At 40.1% G+C, this 22,861-nt stretch overlaps 1 protein-coding gene across 1 annotated transcript in view; it reads right to left on the reverse strand.

Moving 5' to 3' along the window:
* Positions 1-22,861, reverse strand: part of LOC139480290 (lipoxygenase homology domain-containing protein 1-like) — a 111,561-nt gene that overhangs the window by 34,187 nt on the left and 54,513 nt on the right. The window contains exons 22-39 of the mRNA XM_071263342.1: positions 22,220-22,246; positions 19,495-19,863; positions 14,826-14,870; positions 13,459-13,628; positions 11,868-11,951; positions 11,367-11,499; positions 9,539-9,693; positions 9,050-9,210; positions 8,391-8,464; positions 7,718-7,887; positions 7,358-7,444; positions 6,546-6,678; positions 5,392-5,546; positions 4,181-4,400; positions 3,165-3,215; positions 2,594-2,757; positions 1,873-2,095; positions 677-916 (exon numbers count right to left, since the gene is read on the reverse strand). Coding sequence (XP_071119443.1) covers positions 677-916; positions 1,873-2,095; positions 2,594-2,757; positions 3,165-3,215; positions 4,181-4,400; positions 5,392-5,546; positions 6,546-6,678; positions 7,358-7,444; positions 7,718-7,887; positions 8,391-8,464; positions 9,050-9,210; positions 9,539-9,693; positions 11,367-11,499; positions 11,868-11,951; positions 13,459-13,628; positions 14,826-14,870; positions 19,495-19,863; positions 22,220-22,246 — 2,661 coding nt within the window. The remainder of the gene's footprint in view (positions 1-676; positions 917-1,872; positions 2,096-2,593; positions 2,758-3,164; positions 3,216-4,180; positions 4,401-5,391; positions 5,547-6,545; positions 6,679-7,357; positions 7,445-7,717; positions 7,888-8,390; positions 8,465-9,049; positions 9,211-9,538; positions 9,694-11,366; positions 11,500-11,867; positions 11,952-13,458; positions 13,629-14,825; positions 14,871-19,494; positions 19,864-22,219; positions 22,247-22,861) is intronic.

The following is a 22,861-nucleotide window of genomic DNA, read 5'->3' on the forward strand; positions in this document are numbered from 1 at the left end:
CTTTCCTCCCACATTAAGCTGACACGCCCTGATATACCTGGAATACTGTTAAAAGCTTCGTTAAACACAACTCACTCCCTACTAACCATATCAATTCAATTTATTACTTGAAAACCCATCAATGGTGTAACATGAGCATGCTTGTATACATTCAATAAATAAGACAAGGAAGATGACAGGGATGGAAATTAAGTTTCAGCAGCACTTTTTTTAAACAGTACATTAATAAATTTAGAAAGGTTTTATAAATTTATTGCTTTATGAGATTAGAACAATTGTTTAATTTGAACAAATTAAGTCATTCATACATTACTTTGGGAATGTAAATAGTTTGTTGCTGGAGAAGAGCTTCACATGTGAACAGATAGGGACACTCATCCCCAACTGGAGTCACATAGTTTATGCACTCATTCCACTCTCAGAATGGTGTGCCAGCGACAGGTTTCAAGGAGCATTTGTTCTAACTAAATTTGAGAAAAGGGTAGTACACATTTTTAAGCAATAAGACATAATTTTCAAAAGATAAAGTTTATTAAATTATTTGTAGTACACAAACCCTTTGAACTTTCCATAATGGAGCTGTGCCAGTTTGGCAGATCTTGATCTTTAAAGATATAAACATGTTTGTTGACAAGAGAACGATAGTAATGTGTCCCTGAGGGACATCACGACTCACCTCTCCCCTTCCCCGTGAATTTAAGCTGCACCTGCTGGAGCTTGCCCACGGAGACAGCTGGGACCACGAACACATCCAGGTGGCCGTCCTTCCACATACTGTTCACTCCGTTCAGGGATCCAGTCAGTGGGCGGAGTCCTGTGTTGCCATGGATACCATACAGGTTGACTGCTACCTGTGCGCCTGGACAACCATCTCCCCGACCCCTCCCGGTCTGGATCATCACCACATACTGCAGGGCTGCAACGACAAACAAGGAATCAGTCCAAGAAAGAGTTTCTGTTCCCAAACATAGGTTGTTTCTTTGTTTAAGTAAACAGTCAGTGATATTCCAGCGATATGACGCTGCCTGTAAATAATCAAGTCTGAACCAGACAATCCAGTGATTGATATCATGAGCAACGTCTTTAGTGTAGTGATCATGGCATCTCCTTGTATAAAGATGTATGACTACACGCATGAGGAGAGTACCAACACCACATGAAACATCAGTCACGAAAATGAATGCTACCAATGAATGAACAACGTACTTGAATTCCTCTTTTGTAATTAATGTTTGACAATATATCTCGTTCTAATGTGGACAACCACATGGATCAAGGCCTAGTGATCTATTGCCTTGAGGAGTGTTGGTCTCTGGTCTTATTAACTGCTGGATAGAAAGTAACTACTCAAAAACTAAGTATTATTTGGTAGAGCTGAATTTTACTATAGATGGTATTTAACATTGGTGATCCTGTGTATCAGGGTCATGACATTTCTGCGCACATTGACTATGTCCTGTTTCACAAAGTGACTGTAGTGTACAACATGTATTTGTAAGACTGTACATCAGGCTCAGGTACTTGTACGACCCGCCCCTAACTTGGGAGGAACATCAAGCAAAACATCGTCTGAACTGAATGATAATTTATTCGTAACTGACCACAGGTACATAGTCATGACGTCACTCCCGATGCTGGGGCACGTGACGTATGGCGTAGTAGCGCGTGCACATTGGCGTTCACAATATGTAAACCTAACACAACAGCGAAGATGATCATAAGTTGTCATAACTCCCATACTTTAACATGGACTTATATTACTTGTAGCTCTGAGATCACTTTGTTGAATGGGACCCAAACAGTCAACATGTCTGTCTATAAAAAAACAACGCAAGTTATGTAACCCTGAGTGCATGTTCAGATTGGACTCACTGGGAAGCGGCATCTGATTGGGTCTGTCGGTGACAGCGATCTCCCTCACAGTCTGTCCATCATCCTTCTCTTCAGCCAACCACCTGTCTACATACACCATTTGCTCCTCCCCCGTGGAGGAGTTTGAAACCTTCACATAGTCGCACCTCCAGGCAGGGCTGGCACTAAGAGCCTCATGCTCCAGGCGGATCTTTGTCAAGTCCCCGATGTTACCCGCATTGATCTGCAACCATAACATAGACCTTACAGTGCCTAGTATGGCTGAAATGATTCACTGGAGTGCCACAAGATTAGATGGTTCTCTAAGATACTCGGGGGCACGGATGGCCCAGTCGTCTAAGGCGCCATGATTAGCTGTGCAAAGTTGCATCCCTTGGACACGCCAGAAACCTATGATTGTGGGTTCGAATCCCGATTATGTTTCTAAGGTTCGAATCCCGATTATGTTTCTAGGTTTGTCAGCACCATACTTGTACCTGTGGGTTTCACCGAAGTGGTAAACGTCTGACACCTGCATCATTTTGGGCTTTCCTCCCACATTAAGCTGACACGCCATGATGTAACTGAATACTGTTAAAAGTGGCGTTAAACCCAACTCACTCACTCTAAGATACTTGAACTATCACTGATATGACATGAAAAAGCTATTTTTAAAACTGTGTACAGACAACTGACCTTCCTCCCCAAACACCATTCCACCTCCCCAACCAACAAGTCTCACCTGGAACTTGCCCTCTCTCCCAGGATAGAGCACATCCCCCTTGGGGTCTGGGACATGCTGTGGTTTGGAGTCACCGAGCTTCCCACACAACGTGACAGTGACATTTGACTTTGTCCCTGCATCTTCCTCATCTGATGTCTTGATGATCACATCATACACACCATCTGCAAGTTGATGGGCCCATTTGAATTGATAGTTATACATACTGCAGAGTCTAATAATGAAGTATCATTTCCAGATGGGCTGAAAACAGCAGATAGAAATTGATCAATGAAGACTTCAGCAGATAAACATTGATGGATCAAGACTTCAGCAGCTAACATTGATGGATCAAGACTTCAGCAGATAAACATTGATGGATCAAGACTTCAGCAGATAAACATTGATGGATCAAGACGAGCAAATAAAAATTGATGGATGAAAACTTCAGCAGATAATATTGATGGATGAAGACTTCAGCAAATAAACATTGATGGATCAAGACTTCAGCAGCTAACATTGATGGATCAAGACTTCAGCAGATAAACATTAATGGATCAAGACTTCGAGATAGACATCTGGAGCTACTCACTGTTTTTGCCATTCTTCTTTGCTGGTGACTTCTTGCGGGTATCTACAGTGCCTGAAAGATCAACCAACATCCTTCATCATATTGGATTTGTGTATAACATATTTATGCATCTAATTCTGTTTAGGTGTTCTCATCTCTCCAATATGAAACTAGCACCAACCACTGGTTCCTAGCTGTCCATGAGGTGTGCCACCTGTTTAATCTGTGTTTTGTAATCAATTCTGGTGGACATACAGTAAACTACGTTTATAACAAACACGCTTATAACGAACTGACGGATATAGCGAACTTACTTTTTTGTCCCGACTATTTGCTGTATATATGCTTATAACGAACTACGGTTATAACGAACTAAAATTAGTGGTCCTTTTGAGTTTGTTATATCCGTAGTTTACCGTATTTCTACTTGACAGCCATGTTCTCCCTTGTTCAGAACTCTAGTGACATGTGATAAATGCCATAAATTTGGTTTTACATTTTTATGTCTTGTAAAACAATGTGTACATATTTCTCTGTTTTAAATCAGATTTTGCACCTTCATGATAATTCATACACTTCATACTTAAATAAACACGTGATTGAGAACATAAGGTGACTTCTGATCTGATCTAAGCATTGCTAGAAACTGTTTGCTTGCTTAATGTCCTACTCCGCAATATTCCAGCTAGATGATGGCAGCCTGTAAATTCTAGTGTTTGGACCACACAATCCAGTGACTGATATTATGAGCACCTGATCCATTAGGTCACCTTGTTTGTACAACAAGCACATTCTAGGGAACTATTTTAAACTAGAATCCCCATGGGATTGTTAGAAACAGATTGAGTTTCAGTACTAAATACATACACTTACTTCGATACTTCACCATACTTCAATAATCATGTGATCACGAACATGAGGTGACTTTTGACCTGATCTAAGCCTTGTTAAAAATAAATGGGGTGTCAATGATCAATAAACACACTTATGACTATACTTTAATTATCGACAATTAAGAATATAAGGTGACCTCTGACCTATGAGTCGGAGTGTCCTCTCTGTGGCTCCGTCCCCCTCCCCACTGTCCAGCCACTGGTAGCAGGGGAAGACATACTGGGCACTGGGGCGGCTGCCACCTTTCCCCGTCACCTCCACCTTGTCCAGAAACCAACCAGCACCGTGACCTTGGCCGGAGTGACCCATAACCAAGTTCCGTAACTCTCCTATGTCCACTGCTTCAAACTCAAACACATCACTCTGAAAGGAAGCGTATGATTACATACAATACACTTCATCTATGTTTGCGCCAGGGGTCTGGAAACGGTCATATGTGCCGGACATGTCCGATTGGAATCTCAAATGTCCGGTTTAAAATATTGCTCACCGGACATTTAAATTTTCTGTACAGACATTTTAAAAGACAAACAACGCTACCAAACTTGGTCAATAAAAGTATGAAATTTGATATAAAACATCACTAGACATGATGATTTACCATTTAAAATGTATTTCCTGCTCTCAAAGGCATTGTTTTATATGCAGACATTAAGATTACTGTGTGTATTTTCTTGTAAACTAAGCCGGAAATAGCAATCAGCTGTGCACACGTTTCCTCCCAAACTTTGCGCCAAGACATAAGTTTAACTATACAAGAGGACAAACACATTGAGAGAATGTCTTATCATCTTGCAAGAGAGCATCCTTAGTGCCAAAAGGTGTAAGGTGGTGAACTGGAGTTTAGTTTAATGTAACGTTCAAGATTATTTCACTTATATAGCGACTCCCATGCATGTGTGGTGTGTGTGGCTGCTTGTACTAGTCCACACTAATGCTGGTTTCATAGTGCTAGCCCACTGATATACTATGCTGCAGTTTAACATGGATCATGCTCTCAGGAAATCCATATCACCACTGAACACAAAGTGAGATCAACATTATCAATATATTACATGGGCGGATACAGCTTTTTTTTAAAAGAGGGGGTGCACAATTAAGATCTATTTATTGTCTTTGGTGGTAATTTTTACAGAAATAAAGATTTTTTTCGAAATAAAAAGGGGGGGTGCGCACCCCCCCTCTGTATCCGCCCATGTTTTGGTATTGTATTTCTCGTAAAACTAGATTCCTATGAATGCACATAGTTTGGTAGGCATGACATTACCTTTATAATTGAATATTTCATATCTCATACACTTTTGTATATATGTAGAAAAGTACATAGGTAATAAATACATTTATTCCCCCTTACCTTCCCCTTCCGGAATTTGGGTCCATCAGATGGGTTACAATACAGTCGTCGACGCCCCGTGTCACCATGGCTACCAAATAAGGTCATGTAGACCTCCGCATCTGTCTCGCCTGCCCAGTGATCTCCAGTGTAAACAGTCAGAGTGTAGTGATACACTGTGGAAAGACACAAGTAGTAATGTGGCAGGTAGTCAATAGTTCAGAAGAAAACTGGAAGTCTCTGCATTCAAGATGTATCACTGTGTCACAGCATAAAAAATATGTCCGTGGCACTGTAGCTCACCTGGATACTTGTCACCAGTTTAAAATGTCAACAAAGACAGATATTTAAAAAAGAGTTGCTGTCAGCATTGATATTCAATAAACAGAGCCTCATGTGTAGTACAACGACATCCTGAAAATGTACTCCAACCAATAAACGCTTGCCGCTTGCCGCTCCTGGATTCACAGGCCTTCAGTGGCATTGTCGAATTGCAATTTGCGTAAATTGTTCACTTATTTGGGTGTCCTATTTCGTGGGACTTGTGTACTTGGCTGTACTCTAAGCCAGATAGAGGGCTCTTGCAGTACTTTATTGGGATAAAATAAACAGTTGCAAGAACAGTAGGGCTTGGCTTCACCTCACCCTTTTGTAATCACAACGGCAACTTTATATTCCGATCATATATCCCGATAAAGAATTGTCAAGAGTCCCCATCTGTGACTTAGAGGCAAGATCATGAAGAGCTTGAATCATACAATTTATACAAACTGATCATTACACATCAAGCTGTTCAAATTGTGAAAAGTGCCTTGGTCTATTTGTTTTTCTGGGGAAGAGTGAGTGAGTGAGTGAGTGTGTTGGGTTTAAAGCCGCTTTTAACAGTATTCCAGTCATATCACGGCAAGTCAGCTTTATGTGGGAGGAAAGCCCAAAGTGATGCAGGTCTCTGACGTTTACCGCTTGGTGAAACCCACAAGCATGGTATTGTGCAGCCAAACCTAGAAACATAATCGGAGCGAAACAGGATTCGAACCCACAATCATAGGTTTCTGGGGTGCCTAAGGGACGCAACTCTGCACAGCAAATCGCGGCACCTTAGACGACTGGGCCACCCGTGCCCCTTTCTGTGGAAGGGGCCCAGTTATCAAACAGGAGCAAGCGACATGTTCTACCTTGGTCGACTGGCTTCCCTCCCCTGACAATTGCAACTTCCCTAGACAGGTCTGAATCTTCCATGCCCCGCCCTAGCCAGCGGTCAAACTTGAACACAAACTCATCCTTTGTGTGTTTGTCCTGCAGAGTGACCTGAAATAACAAAAGGCAGAGTGTACCTTGTTTCTTAGTTTGTTGTTTAACTATACACACCTCAATATTGCAGCATTATGATGGCGGTCAGTAAGTCATCAATCCAGTGATTGACATCATGAGCATTGATCTGAGCAAATAGGATATAAAGACATGCTTAAACTAAGTCAGCAAGCCTGGCCATCCGATGGCATTAGTCAAGAATGTATCACACAGATTAAGCTACAATGGATGGTGCCAGAATGTATCACACAGATGGAACAACCGAGGATGGAGCTAGAATGTATCTCATGGATGGAGCTGAATGATTTACTGAACAAGGCTGGCATGTAATATGGGAGGCTGTTCAGAATGTCCTCTCAAATGTACGCAAGTGTAAACCTGAACCAGGGCTTTCAGCAAGACAGGTGACCACACTAACCAATGGGCCTCCAGTGAGTCTTGTTTAGATATATAGACGTGGTACATGCATGAAATGGATAAAGTATCATCAGATCTTTAACATTCTCCTAACCTACATATATATAGATTATTTACAGTCCTTTACAACAAACATAAGGTTGTAAAAAACCCTGAGGAACAGAAATGTACTGACAAGCCAAGGTCTTCAAAGACTGCCAGCCAGCCAGCCAGCCAGCCAGCCAGCCAGACAGACAGACAGACAGACAGACACACTTACATCTTGTAGGTGCCATCCTTTCCAGTTCTCATGGTCATCTCGTGAGATACGGATCTTATACAACTCCCCAATATCTCCCACAGCCACCTGATGGAGAAAAAGCACATCATCAACAAAATCAATAGCTTCATTAATATTATACCTATGCATAATGCATTTGTCTCATCTTAATGGATAGATCATAATTTAATTGTACCAGCATACCCTCTATCAATTTTGACTTCCTTCCAAGAAATAATCTGGTATTTGCAAAGTTTGAACATATTTTGGCTCTGATCATATAACATTTTCACATATTATGAACACAGGTGTCAATGTCACGAAGAACTTGACAATACATCAACTGTTTTCGGTACAGACCTCGAACTCATCCATATTTCCTGGTTCAAACAGCTTGGCCTGTGGTGATGGAGCATACAGGGCGATGTCTTCACTGTTGCCGGTGTTGCCGTAGAAGGCAATGGAGACCTTGCCGCCACTGACGGGTTTGGAATCACTGGCAGTCTTCACCAGCAGCTTGAAGTCTCCCTCTGTCACAGAGATGAAAGAGCAGATGAACCCAGGTACCACAGCACAGTAACAAGACTGTGTGCACACGCTGAGTGCATGAGGAATTATGTAATACATTGAGCACTTGCATTTATCACATACATGGTGGAACAAGCCGATTAAACTCAAAACTTTTTACAAATTGCAGTGCCATCTGGCGCTCTTTATTGTCAATGTTAGTGTCCTTTTTGTACACATTGTTCTTTCTTTACATGTGATGTCTTGTGTTAGTGAGTTTTTTATTGGTATAATTTCTCGTTGATTATTTACTATGTGTAACATAGGTGAGTCTGAGACTGTAACTGGCCAATAGTCTCTGCCTACAGGTGAGTCTAAGACTGTAACTGGCCAATAGTCTCTGCCTACAGGTGAGTCTGGGACTGTAACTGGCCAAAAGTCTCTGTCTGCACTGTTACTGCTCCCCCCCACCCCCCCCCCCCCCCCCCCACCCCCCCACACACACACACTGAACAAGGGTACTCACGTGAGACGGAGGGTGGGTCTGCCACCATCAGCTCCCTCTCTATCTTCTTGTCCTCCTTCCCACTGTCCAACCACCTGTGTAGAAGAGAGAACAGTATCTCAGTCATACCATCAGTCTTACTCTGCCCTCGGCCATGAATAACTTGCAGTGAAATTAATGCTACTTCTATTTTCTAAAATATCATGTTTTGTATGTTTATCATTTAAAGTGGACAAGTTTGTTTAGTTTTTTCATTATTGCTTTTCCCATCTGCTGCAACCATACAATACACAACTAATGTTGCCTTGAACCCCTACTTTTTAAAGCATACCTCTCCTGACGACATTTGTTTGTTTTTTGTTTAACACCCTTCACAGCAATATTCCAGCTATATCATGGCAGTCTGTAAGGAATAGAGTCTGGACCAAACAATTCAGTGATTCACATCATGAGCTTTGATCCACACAATTAGAATACGATGACATGCATCAACCAAGTCACAAGTCTGACCACTCAATACAGTTAGTATCCTCTTACGACAAGCATTGGTAGCTGAAGACTAATTCTAACCGGGTCTTCATAATGGTCCTGACAACTGACAGACATACTATTCAATACAACCAGTCAACCATACAAACAGCAAATAACTCTAGGACAGAGAATCCCAGGAGGCAGTGTACCTGTCACACGGGAAGTAGAACTGCCGACTGTCAACACCTGATGACTCTTTCACGACAACCTTCTCCAGGTACCACCCCTTTCCAGCCCGGACTCCGTCATGGCTGATGTAGAGCTTCTCTAGTTCCCCGAGTGACACTGCCTCTAAGTCAAACACGTCGATCTGTGTGACAGGACATAATATCACATCAATAGTCAATAACCACACTAGGTATGGCCACCTGACCAGTCAGTGATAAAGAAATCGGGATATGGCAGAGATTTATCTGGACATGAGCGTCAGTAAAAATTTGCAAATTGGAATATACTTTTTCCATGTTATGATGGAAATAACTATTGCTATGGCTTTGCAGAGGTGCATTTCACTCATAACAGGACCCACAAACAAGAAAAGGCTTTAATATTTTAGGTTTACACTATTTGTTTGAATGAAATATTAAAATACCCCGGAATTTAAGAAAACAAGGATTGTTACAAAAATCTCAATTCACCTTGCCCCTCTGGAATGCCTTCTTGTTTGATTTGGACATGTACAGTTTCCTCTTGCCAGTGTCCCCACGCTCGCCGTAGATGGTGATGGAGACATCGGCGTCAGTGTCGGCCCCCTCACCACTTCCTGTGAAGACTTCCACCTGGTACACATGCACTGAAAACATAGGTGGTACAGGTCAGATATACTGCAGGCTGTAGATGTTCCAGAATGATGGACCTTCAACATGGCTCACACAAGCTGACATGCTCATACAGGTTTTCTATATCAACTATTCAAACTAATAGATCATCAGGCAAAGGTATAAATAGTGTCATGTCCTGTCAGGTGACAGATATATACATTGACTGTTCTTACAGTCTCCCTTGAGGAACCTAGACTATGTCATTGACTGAACACAGACTATGTCATTGACTGAACACAGACTATGTCATTGACTGAACACAGACTATGTCATTGAAGGAAGCCAGACTATGTCATTGACTGAATACAGACTATGTCATTGAAGGAAGCCAGACTATGTCATTGACTGAATACAGACTATGTCATTGAAGGAAGCCAGACTATGTCATTGACTGAACACAGACTATGTCATTGACTGAACACAGACTATGTCATTGACTGAACACAGACTATGTCATTGAAGGAAGCCAGACTATGTCATTGATTGAACACAGACTATGTCATTGAAGGAAGCCAGACTATGTCATTGACTGAACACAGACTATGTCATTGACTGAACACAGACTATGTCATTGAAGGAAGCCAGACTATGTCATTGACTGAACACAGACTATGTCATTGAAGGAAGCCAGACTATGTCATCGACTGAATACAGACTATGTCATTGAAGGAAGCCAGACTATGTCATTGACTGAACACAGACTATGTCATTGAAGGAAGCCAGACTATGTCATTGACTGAACACAGACTATGTCATTGACTGAACACAGACTATGTCATTGACTGAACACAGACTATGTCATTGACTGAACACAGACTATGTCATTAACTGAACACAGACTATGTCATTGAAGGAAGACAGACTATGTCATTGACTGAACACAGACTATGTCATTGACTGAACACAGACTATGTCATTGAAGGAAGCCAGACTATGTCATTGACTGAACACAGACTATTTCATTGACTGAACACAGACTATGTCATTGACTGAACACAGACTATGTCATTGACTGAACACAGACTAAGTCATTGACTGAACACAGACTATGTCCTTGAAGGAAGCCAGACTATGTCCATGATGGAACCCATATTATGTCTGGAAACTGGACTTTTAAAGTCAGTAAACACAGACAGTCTTTGACTAAACACAGACTACTGTCTTGGACTTAACCCAGACTATGTCTTGAACTACACTCCATGTCTTGACTGAACCTAGACTATGTCTTTGACTAAACCCAGACTGACTTTTGGAAGAAGTTTATACTTCAAATATCAGATATCAATAATAGGTATACAATGTTGTCGCTTTAAACTGAGACATGATTCCTACCCATATGATCATAATTATCTCTATCAAACCAACACAGCAAACTTCCTGTCCCTAAACATACACTTGCTTGCACACATACACCTGCTTGCACACATACACCTAATTGCACACATACACTTGCTTGCACACATACACCTGCATGCACACATACACCTGCTTGCACACATACACCTGCATGCACACATACACCTGCTTGCACACATACACCTGCATGCACACATACACCTGCTTGCACACATACATGCACCTGCTTGCACACATACATACACCTGCATGCACACATACACCTGCTTGAAGGAGATAGATGCACCACCTGGTAGAGGGCGCTGGTTCTTGGAGGTGACAGGCAGCTCCCTCCACACATCATGGTCGTCCTCGGTCCTGGACAGCCAGCGGTTGACCTTGAAGAGCAGCTCCTCCTTGGAGCTCATGTCCATCATCCGCACCTAGACACAGTGGGAGGGGGCGGTCAAGTTGTCATACAGTCACTATCGCCTGGTATCGGCACTCTTGCATGTTAGAAAGTAAGTCAGGAGATAGACATTACGTGTTTCAGATATGCAGGTGTTATGGAGTATCTGGAAATTTAACTTGTTTCAAGTTTGAAAATTTCGGGGCATCTAAAGTCAGTCATCAACACTGTTCATGAACTCTCAACAATGAGCTAGACATGATGTTATCTGGAATACAATGAAGTCATCATCCAATGGGTGGTGTCATATGCTGCTGTGACCAATAAACCGGCCTGATTGGAGGAATGTCGAGCAATCATCTAAATCAAAGTTATTCAGGTAGTAGGTGACAGTTGACTCACCTTCTCCAGGTACCAGCTGCTGTCCGGCTCAATCTCCGACAGACCAACTCGGATCTTGTACAGCTGACCCAGTTTTGACTGGAACTGTTGAATAAACATGATACTATATACTGTGGCAACACTTTGTTTTTTCGTGTTTGTTTGTGTTTGTTATTTACTGCTGCACTGGACAATATACCAGCTCTATGACCGCAGTTTGTAAATGATAAAGTCTGAACCAGACAAGCCAGTTATTGACATTGTGAGCAACGATCAATGTAGTTGGGGTATGATGACATGCAATAAGCCAAGCCATCGACTCTGGCCACCTGATCCTCCAGGCTGCCTCTTACAACCAGCATAGGCTGCTTATGCTTATGACAGTGATTAAGGATGTCATGGCCCAAGATCTGCTGGGACATTGATATCATGGCCCAAGATCTGCTAGATACTGACATCATGGCCCAAGGTGTGATGGGATATTTACATCATGGCCCAAGGTGTGATTGGGGTATTTACATCATGGCCAAAGATGTGATGGGGGTATTTACATCATGGCCCAAGATGCGATGGGGTATTTACATTATGGCCCAAGGTGTGATTGGGGTATTAACATCATGGCCCAAGATGTGATGGGGTATTTACATCATGGCCCAAGATGTGATGGGGTATTTACATCATGGCCCAAGATGCGATGGGGTATTTTCATCATGGCCCAAGGTGTGTAGGGTATTTACATCATGGCCCAAGATGCGATGGGGTATTTACATCATGGCCCAAGGTGTGATGGGATATTTACATCATGGCCCAAGATGAGATGGGGTATTTACATCATGGCCCAAGATGTGATGGGGTATTTACATCATGGCCCAAGATGCGATGGGGTATTTACATCATGGCCCAAGATGTGATGGGGTATTTACATCATGGCCCAAGATGTGATGGGGTATTTACATCATGGCCCAAGATGTGATTGGGTATTTACATCATGGCCCAAGATGTGATGGGGTATTTACATCATGGCCCAAGATGTGATTGGGGTATTTACATCATGGCCCAAGATGCGATGGGGTATTTACATCATGGCCCAAGATGTGATGGGGTATTTACATCATGGCCCAAAATGCGATGGGGTATTTACATCATGGCCCAAGATGTGATGGGGTATTTACATCATGGCCCAAGATGTGATTGGGTATTTACATCATGGCCCAAGATGTGATGGAGTATTTACATCATGGCCCAAGATTTGATGGGGTGTTTATACCATGGCCCAAGATCTGCTGGGATACTGACATCATGGCCCAAGATCTGATGGGATACTTATATCATCTCCCAAGATCTGCTGGGATACCTATAGTATGGCCTAAGATCTGCTGGGATACTGACATCATGGCCCAAGATTTGATTGGGTGTTTATACCATGGCCCAAGATCTGATGGGATACTTATATCATCTCCCAAGATCTGCTGGGATACCTATAATATGGCCTAAGATCTACTGGGATACTGACATCATGGCCCAACATCTGCTGGGATACTCACAGCACTTCCAAGACTTGATAAGACACCTGTCAGACCCAGCTGAACCTCAGATAATAAAAAATACTTACATGTACTTTGAATTGATCTGTATTTCCTGGTTTGAAGTAGTCCTCTTCCCCCTTCCCCAGTGAGATTGGTCCCACATGCCCTGATGATCCATACACGAACAGCACGACTTCATCCTTGGTGATGGCCCCATCCCTCTTTCCAGTTGTCAGCCACACTGTCCAGTCTCCCGCTGTCAACATCAACAACGGCATGACTAAATCATACTGCTACACCACTGTGCAAAACTAACATTCCCATGATCATAACAGAGGTTTCACAACATAAAACTATATCATAAACAGAGCAGAACCACACAACACAGATCCTTGATCAAAAACAGATTGAATAAGTCTTGGAGCCATCATATTATTTCATGGCACCCAGGGTGCCTAGCTGTCTCCTGTCATGAGAAAGCTATAGGAAACTGGGAATTCTTGGTAAGTGACAAAAACATGAATACATTCTTGAAGACATCCTGAATTGCGTATAGTGTACATACTAAACGTTTTATTGCACCAATGAAAGTTAAAAATTGTATTGCTCTAGAAGCATATTATAAGAACATGAAAATGTTTACAAGCAGCTTGTCCCTAAGTTAGCATCTATCCCCAAGAAATCACTGTACTTAACACGATGCACTTAAGGTCTGATACCATTGTCATTGGTTTCAAAGTAGACACAATTTATGGATAACAACATCTTTAATTACTGTAAAGGCGACGTTTCGGTATAGATCCTTATACCATTGTCAAGCAAGACTTACCATTGGTTTGAGGAAACCAATGCCAATTACAACCTCAAACAAGACTAAAGTACCACACCTCCAACTAATATAAGCCTAAATGCCTGTGTGGTCTAATGGCTATATTTGTGGTCTGAGGACACTTACAACCTAAAACCTCAAAAGTAACAATCCTCCTGCTGTTCTGATATGAAAGTTATATGCAGCTCCAGCTTAATGACATTACTTCTTGTTTAGGAAACACTTTCCATATGCAATGCGACTTAAAAGCAGAAAATCCTGTGATTCTACCTAAGAAAGTTACATACACTGCTGGTTAAATGACATCTGTTCCGATTTCGAAGTGTCTGACTTGTTTTTAAAGCCACTTTGACCAGTATTCCAGTGATATCATTGCATGTCAGTCTGATGTGGGAGGAAAGCGCTTAGTGATGCATTCTCAGACATTTACCACTTTGGTGAAATTCACGAGCACAGATATGGGGCTGACAACCCAGAAACATAATCAGGGTGAACTGGGATTTAAAGCGAATTGCAGTGCCTCAGATGACTGGGGCCCCTTACCCCCCCTGATTTGGGAAAACACATGACTAAAGTAGTACCATATCAAACAGGAAGTCCCAAATATGTCTGGGTATTACTTACGCTTATGACTTTCTTCTTTCTGTTTTGTTACGGCTACTTTCTTCTCTGTAGGGAAACAAGATCATCAGATCATTTCTACACAGGATTAGTACACAGCTCTAACATCAGGTTCTCTTCTGTAGGAGGATCAACAATACCTTCACATCAGTTTCTTGTGTGACAAACTACATTAGACAGTTGGGTTGAAGCTAAATCAGAAGGAATGCAAGCTAACCCATGTGTGACATCAAATTGTCAGCCACACTGAGGGTTCAAACACAAAGCTAAAGCTGTCAGGTTATACTGTTAAATTTTAGTCAGACACTGGTCCATTTCTTACTTCTACAGGCAGATTCTGAAAGCAATTAGGAACAAAAACATGGTTCAACAGAATCTGATCTTGGGCTAGCGCTACTGTTGTATGTCGTGATGTAGAAACTGAATTAGGATTCAGGAATTAAATAAATACTAAAGATCATATATTATACAAAAGTATTAAAAAAGGAATTCAGGAATGAGAAAACTAGAAGCAGATGTAACTAAATGTTCTGGCCACACTGTATACATGGTGCTGGTCATCAGGACTGATACACATGTTAGTAAACCAACATTCCAAGCAGTTAGTTATTCAACCCTTGGTTAGTTAATGACACTGATAATATTACACATTTGAACCTTTACCATTTATGTTATTTCTTGGTTATTTCCAAAGAAACGAACAAAATGCATATCTATCAATATTGTTTCTTGTAATTCCAGAGGACCAGAGAAGATATATATCAAATAGTACACCATGATATAGGTAAAAATATAACTATAACAATTGATGCATTGTTTTCATTGTTTGTGAAGAGGCCCAGAGCAATGTGACGTCACATGAATGCATTGTCGCAAAAAAATGAAGATGACAACATCCATTGTTCATGACATCATGACGGTCTATATGAGATCAGTCCAACAATAGAGTTACTGAGATGTCTCGACTTGAGATCAGGAAAGCCACCTTTTTCTACATTTCCTAAAAAAATACTGTGGGTAATAGAGAAAAAAATCTACTCTCAACTCGGAATTATAGATTATCTGTTGCCCAGGCTTGGAAGCTGCAAAATTAATTATCTCACTTTACATTAAAATACTACCTCCTGATTGGATCTGGAGTGGACAATTATTTTCCAAGGAGCCCACTCATGTACTCTGGTGAGAAATTGATTGGAACACACTTTGGTAACTTGCTTATTTCACATAAGTATCATTGATCTGAAATGAACCGATGTTTATGTGACTGCATTGGGTAAAGGGAAGTAACTTGGTATGTTTGAGTCATCTGCAAGCTGTCAAAATGTCTGAATCAAAGAGTTTCACTTGGTGAAACTTCAGACATATTTTCTGGATCTGTTTGAATGAATGTCTGTGAGATAAATTTATTGTCAACAGATCCCTCGGGGCATATGGTGTGATGTACCCGGTGTGTGAGCCTATGTACCCCCAGCCGTTAGGCTCGCACACAGGATATATCAAATCATATCCAGGTTGAGATCGGTAGTCAACTTATTTTAATTCGGGACACATAAAATGAATGTATCCCTTATGTTTTATTGTCAAACGTTCCCCACCAAGGCTCAGAACATACAAAATTAATTCACTATGAACAAATATCCATAATTACTTGTAGCTTGGAGGTAATTTCTCTAAGTATTCAATTATGCAAGACAAGGGGAGTGAAAGTTTTAGACTTTAGCATCGAAAAAGATTCCACCAGAGCCTCTTCCACAAAGCCATCTTGTGAGTAGCACAATTGGGAATTTTTCTACCACCAATTTTTTTTCGTGAATCTTGGAAAGATTTGGGAAAAATTCCTCTGTCCTGTTTAGGAGAAAGATCTGTTTAATCTCGGTAACTGTGGACACATTTTTCCATATTCGTGGTAGGTAGGTGATGTGACATTAGAAGCCACATGAAGATTTGCTGTAAAATTGGAATATCACAGACATTTATGAAAAATGGCATTAATGCCATATTAAGTTACATTATAATTAATATGTAGAGTAAAGTGCATGTTATTATTAACATTGTGCGATAATCTTTAATACTGTGTGTACAGCTATCTACAATTGTCACACAATACAGTGTTATACTTGTGTGTTATACCTTATCTGTGCGATGTGTGCTACATTGTACATTGTGATGTGTGCTACATTGTACATGCATAGTGCACATTAATACAAATACAGTGGCACATTATGCAATGTGTAGACAACATGGTATCTCTTACTAGAACCTGGCACTGAGGGGAGGTGGAGGGGGCAATAATAGGTCGTTTACCCCAGGGAATATATCAGCCAGCAGAGTTTGTCTGTAGTTTAACGCCACACTCAGCAATATTCCAGGAATGTAACAGCTACTTGTTAATAACTCAATCTGGACCAGACAATGAACCAGACAGTGATTGACATCATGAGCATCAATACACACAACTGTTATTAAAATGATACACAATCAACCAAGTTACCCAGCCTGGCCATTTGATCCATTTATTCACCTATCATGACAAGGATAAGTTGGTGGGGACCAGTTTTTTTACCCACAATCCCCATGGATGACTTCAGCAAAATTTATATATATATACTACTCAAAAGAAGTTAAAGAACGCCTGATTTTTTATATACTACAGTTAACCTTATTCTTTATCTTCTTTTGAGTAGTAGTCATAGGGGTACCTTGCATGCAAACCTGACTGGTAGAGTGGCTCTAGGCAGCCACAGCAGTATAAGGCAAGATGTACAAGCACTATCTAGCCAAAGTAAGGCTGCATCATATAAACACTTCAATATACAAGATAGAGAAGTCATGCACTTCAGAAGGTAGCCATAGATGTATATCATTTCAGAAAGTAGCCAATATATCATTTCATAGGAGGGGTAAGAGGAGTGTGAGGGTCTGGTCAGTGTATGGTGGTGACTTAACTTGCTTGTGCCACTCAGAAGGAACTGACTGGACTTCTTCAATATATCAGCCATTTCTCCATTTAGTTGCTTTTTCTAAACATGATCACTGATGTCATTTGTGTGGTGTTTTAGAACATCACCTTCAGTTCCTGTTCATTGGTCAAAGTTACTGACGGAAATATCTTGTATCAACACCCTTGTGCTACCTCTGATATCATATCTCTATTCTATCAATCTCATCAAAATCGGTTCTTAGTTCTCGCTACCGCTAAACAAAGATCTGAGGACATCCCATTAGGGGTCACGTCAGAACGACCTTTCATCCGACCAATCAGAGCGTCGCTTACCAGATCATGAAAGTGACAGTCTGAATGTGATTTCTCATCATGCAGCCTCGAAAACTTTAAAACGGGGTATTCCAAACGATAGTTACAGGCTTAATGACTGAATCTATACCATCTATACAATCTAGACCATATATTAGCCAATCGAGAATTTTCTTTTGTTCAGGTTTCAAATTTTTAAGCGAGAATTTGTCAAAATATGTTTCGAAGCGTAGTCGCCAATTTGAAATTAGTGCCGAAAAGCACAAGAAAGCTGCCTCCTGACTGGCTAATGTCGACTTCTTGTCAGTAATTCCATTGGTCGGTCAGAGTTCGTGAAAGGTCGGTCTGACGTGACCCGTAATGGGATGTCCTCAGATCTTTGCTTTGCGGCAACGAGAGCTAAGATCTGATTTTAATGAGATTGCTACTCTTTGAGAGTCACAACTGTGTCAGATATTTGAGGCAAGTATGGCAAATTAATGATAACGATGTCATTTCGGAACCTCCATATGTCCAAAACCAGGTAAGTAACCATGGTGACAGTATTTTACTTTCCCAGAACCATTGGCTTAATTCACACAAACCAAACACTCATTAGTGCACAGATTTAACACATAATTGAATCCCCATGTTGTTTGGACGAGTTAGGACAGGACAAGGACGACCCAGACCGTAGAGACAGCAGTCACGTGAAGTGCGACATTGTATAGGAAGTACAACTCTCCAACAGTAGGTCAGTGAGTTGGGACACATAAACTTGGAGGTAGTACAAACAATAACTTATATTTAGAATCTTTTCCAAGAAATAACCATTAACTCAATTTTCTTATTTGAGGGACATTCATGTCAAACAATGATTATATTCAAAAACAGAATAAGCATATTTAGACATTCACATACCGGTATGCATATTCCAAATGTCCATGATACAGATGGATAACTAGTTAGTGAAAAATTACTTTATCATAAAGAACTTTGAAACGACTAAATGACCCAAAATGTGCAACATGGTATACCAATATATAGCTTTTTAAAAAGTAATTTTGCAATGTATGCAAAATGGACAATCTTGTAAGAAGTGACTTTCATTACTTTATTTACCTGAGCTAGTCAGATCAGTTTGTATTCAATTAGTTTCAAAATGACCGGATAATTACCTGGTCACATTGGATCAATACATGATACATTGTTTATCAGAGTTAAATATTCGTAGAAGCAGAGCTCCTTAAGGAAACTACCTTGAATGATACATGGCAAAAGGAAAAATAAGAGAAAGTTTTGTTTAAAACATGTCTCTAACTCTTGGACTGGTAGGATGGCACTTTTCGGAAAATATTAAATTTATGCTGCCTCCAGGATTCTGTGCCCAACACAAACAGACCCCCTATCACACAATATGTCACCCACACACTATCTTACCCTCCGCCTCGCCATCAGGGTCGGAATCATTCTGAGCATGCCCAGCAGGAGCCTCATCGTCGTTATCAGCTTCGGACATGATACTGTTGTCAGTGTCATTGCCGTCGTCCCTATCTTGGTCGACCCGCTCTAACTGCACGCCGCCATGTTCAGATACTTCACTATGATCAGTATCATCGTCAATTATGTCATTTTCAATTTTCTCTAACTCAAAGTTCTCGTTTTCGGAAACAATGCTTGGTTCAGTATCATTAAAATCAGACTGACGACTATCGCGCCTTACTTCCCCGAACTGCAAGTTTCTAGTCGCAGCCTCAAGGGCCGCAGCAACAACCTGCGAGGCATACTCAGACGACTCACGTCTCATTGCTATGGAAACAAAACATGACATCATATTCAATGTGAAGATCAGAAGATAAGCATCTTAAATATTGTGCCTGTGTAGAATGGTAAAATGGCATCATTCTACACTCTTCTTTGTTTGTTACATGTTTTTTTAGTGCTAATGTTGTTGGTAGCTTAGTATTTTTAAAGACATGGACAACATAACTGTATAATATACATTGGCTGAACTACGTTGAATTAAACAATGACACTCACAAAAGTTGAGAGAAAAAAGTTCCTTCACTGCCTAGAATAATTCTTTTCATTCATATTTATTTTGTTGTATGATAATTTTTAATTCCATTTCTATTTCTCTTTTATTTATTTCATTATTTTTTTTACGAAATGATATTTTATTTTTTATGATAAAATTTTCAAAATGATTTATTGGATTAAATGATCAAATGTAAAAAACAAACAAGAAGTGAGAATAATTTGTCATTTCTTACGTGTATGACATCTTTACATCTACACTGTGCCAGGTATTAGTAAACACTCAGCATCTAAAGTGCTAAAAGTCTCAAGTTATTTGTTGATTTTCTATGAATGCCATAGTCTGTTAAAGATTGAAGCTTTTATGAAGTATTTACAGATGTGAAGAGCAAGTAAAGGTTATATGTACATCACTATGCAATCTACTGGGCATGATATTTTACAGACAGCATACATGTGGTGATACAGCTCTGTACAGGCCGAGAATGGAGTTAGCTCAACTGTATTAGTATACACTGAAGGGTAATAAATACATACTGTAACAACAATAACTTATATTTCAATATTCAAATCTTAAAATGTCTTGGCTGTCTGATCTATCCAGTTGGCAATTTGTCGTCACCCTGTGTTGAACAATAATACATTGTGTCTGTCAGCAGTGCTGAACAATAGTACATTGTGTCTGTCATCCTGTATTAACAATAGAACATTGTGTCTGTCTACAGTGTTGAACAATGGTATATTGTGTCTGTCATCAGTGTTGAACAATAGAACATTGTGTCTGTCATCATTGTTGAACAATAGAATATTGTGTCAGTCATCTGTGTTGAACAATAGAACATTGTGTATGTCATCTTGTGTTGAACAATAGAACATTGTGTCTGTCATTAGTGTTGAACAAAGGTACATTGTCTGTCATCAGTGTTGAACAATAGGACATTGTGTCTGTCATCAGTGTTGAACAATAAAACATTGTGTCTGTCTACAGTGTTGAACAATAGGACATTGTGTCTGTCATCAGTGTTGAACAATAAAACATTGTGTCTGTCATCTTGTGTTGAACAATAGCACACTGTGTCTGTCATCAGTGTTGAACAATAGAACATTGTGTCTGTCATCTTGTGATGAACAATAGAACATTGTTAACAACAGTACATTGTGTCTGTCTCCATTATACTTTTCAACAATGTCATGTGTCTGAGGATGATACATAGCACCTGTCCTGATTAATGTGTCTGTACATTGTGTCTGTCATCTTGTGTTGAACAATAGAACATTGTGTTTTACATCTAGTGTTGAACAATAGAACATTGTGTCTGTCATCATTGTTGAACAATAGTTCATTGTGTCAGTTATGTCTCCATTATACGTTTCAACAGTGTCATGTGTCTAAGGATGATACATAGCACATGTCATGATTCATTGTGTTAGTCACAATGTGTCAAACAATGTCCTAGTTGAGCCTGTCATCATATTGTTGAAGGATGACACACAAAGACAGTGGAAGTAAAGGCCTAATATTAAGGATACCATCTTAGAATAGATCCTAAACTGTCACTCGATGCATTGACACAAACACAATCAGAGTCGGGGCTAAAACACTGCTGCTTAGTTACTAAAAGATTCAATGTAATTGTTGAATAACATCCTGGCCATTCTGAATTATTTTTCAGATTTCCATCCAATTTTGCCAACGTAACTTTGGAGGCACTTATAAACATATACTTCAAATTGTTCCTTATCATTAACACACAATCATAAATGATGTAATAGTTACTGATTTCTGAATGAATAATAAATGACTACAAATTTGTGCTATTACCCACTGGCATTAAACAACAGTGGTCTTAAAACACAAAAATTTGATGTGGATCAAATCGGACAAAAATTAATGTTTATTTATTTTAGACTTATGTTCAGAAACCAAATACAAATTTTAATCATATTTTCTATGAGAAATCACTGACTTATGTCCTTCGACCTTTTGAATTCCAAACATATATTATTTGAGGGCAACATCTTAACCATCTCAAATTGCTGCCATGAAATTACAACCCAGACACTGGCCAATCCAGAGGGGGTGTCTCTCCAATGCCCACAATGACACACACAGACACAGGAGACTCACCTGTGACGATTTTGCTGGGAGCTGGCTCTGGGTAATTAGAAACAGAAAACATGGCATCAATCTCCTTTGCAAGCAAACACATCTGCCTCAGTCTGATAATGTACAACTGGGCTCAACACCTGATATTTTCTCAGGCTTGACATGTCACTCAAATAATGTTCATGTTTGATCTGGATTATTTTCATAATTTTTTGTCTTTAAGGTTGATATGGATTTTAAAATAATACTTGAGCTGTATCCAGTTCTTAAGGTTTAATCTATGTTACCTTATTTTACTTTGTCTACAGTCTTTATAAACACTGAGCCTGCCCATAATAATATCTTTATGCTTGATATGAAGTTTGTCATATAAAAATACTTTAATGAAAATCTGTAAGCTTGTTCTGGGTCGGAATGCTTGATCAGGAGTGTTTGATAATACTTGATCTCTAGTCTTCATGGTTGATTAAAGTAAGTATCTTACTGAAATTGCAATATCAAATTCAGTGCTTGATCATGGGTCTTCAAGATGGTTAATATACTTCATTAATGCTTGACTGTTGGTCTCGATCATGCTTGATTTTGGTCTTGTTGATCTGGGATATTTGTATAAATTTGATCTATAATTACTACATTTGATCGTAGGTCTTGATTCATGATCTA

This window comes from Haliotis cracherodii, unplaced genomic scaffold (assembly GCF_022045235.1).
Source record: "Haliotis cracherodii isolate W230 unplaced genomic scaffold, xgHalCrac1.p SCAF_4, whole genome shotgun sequence".
NCBI lineage: Eukaryota > Metazoa > Mollusca > Gastropoda > Lepetellida > Haliotidae > Haliotis > Haliotis cracherodii.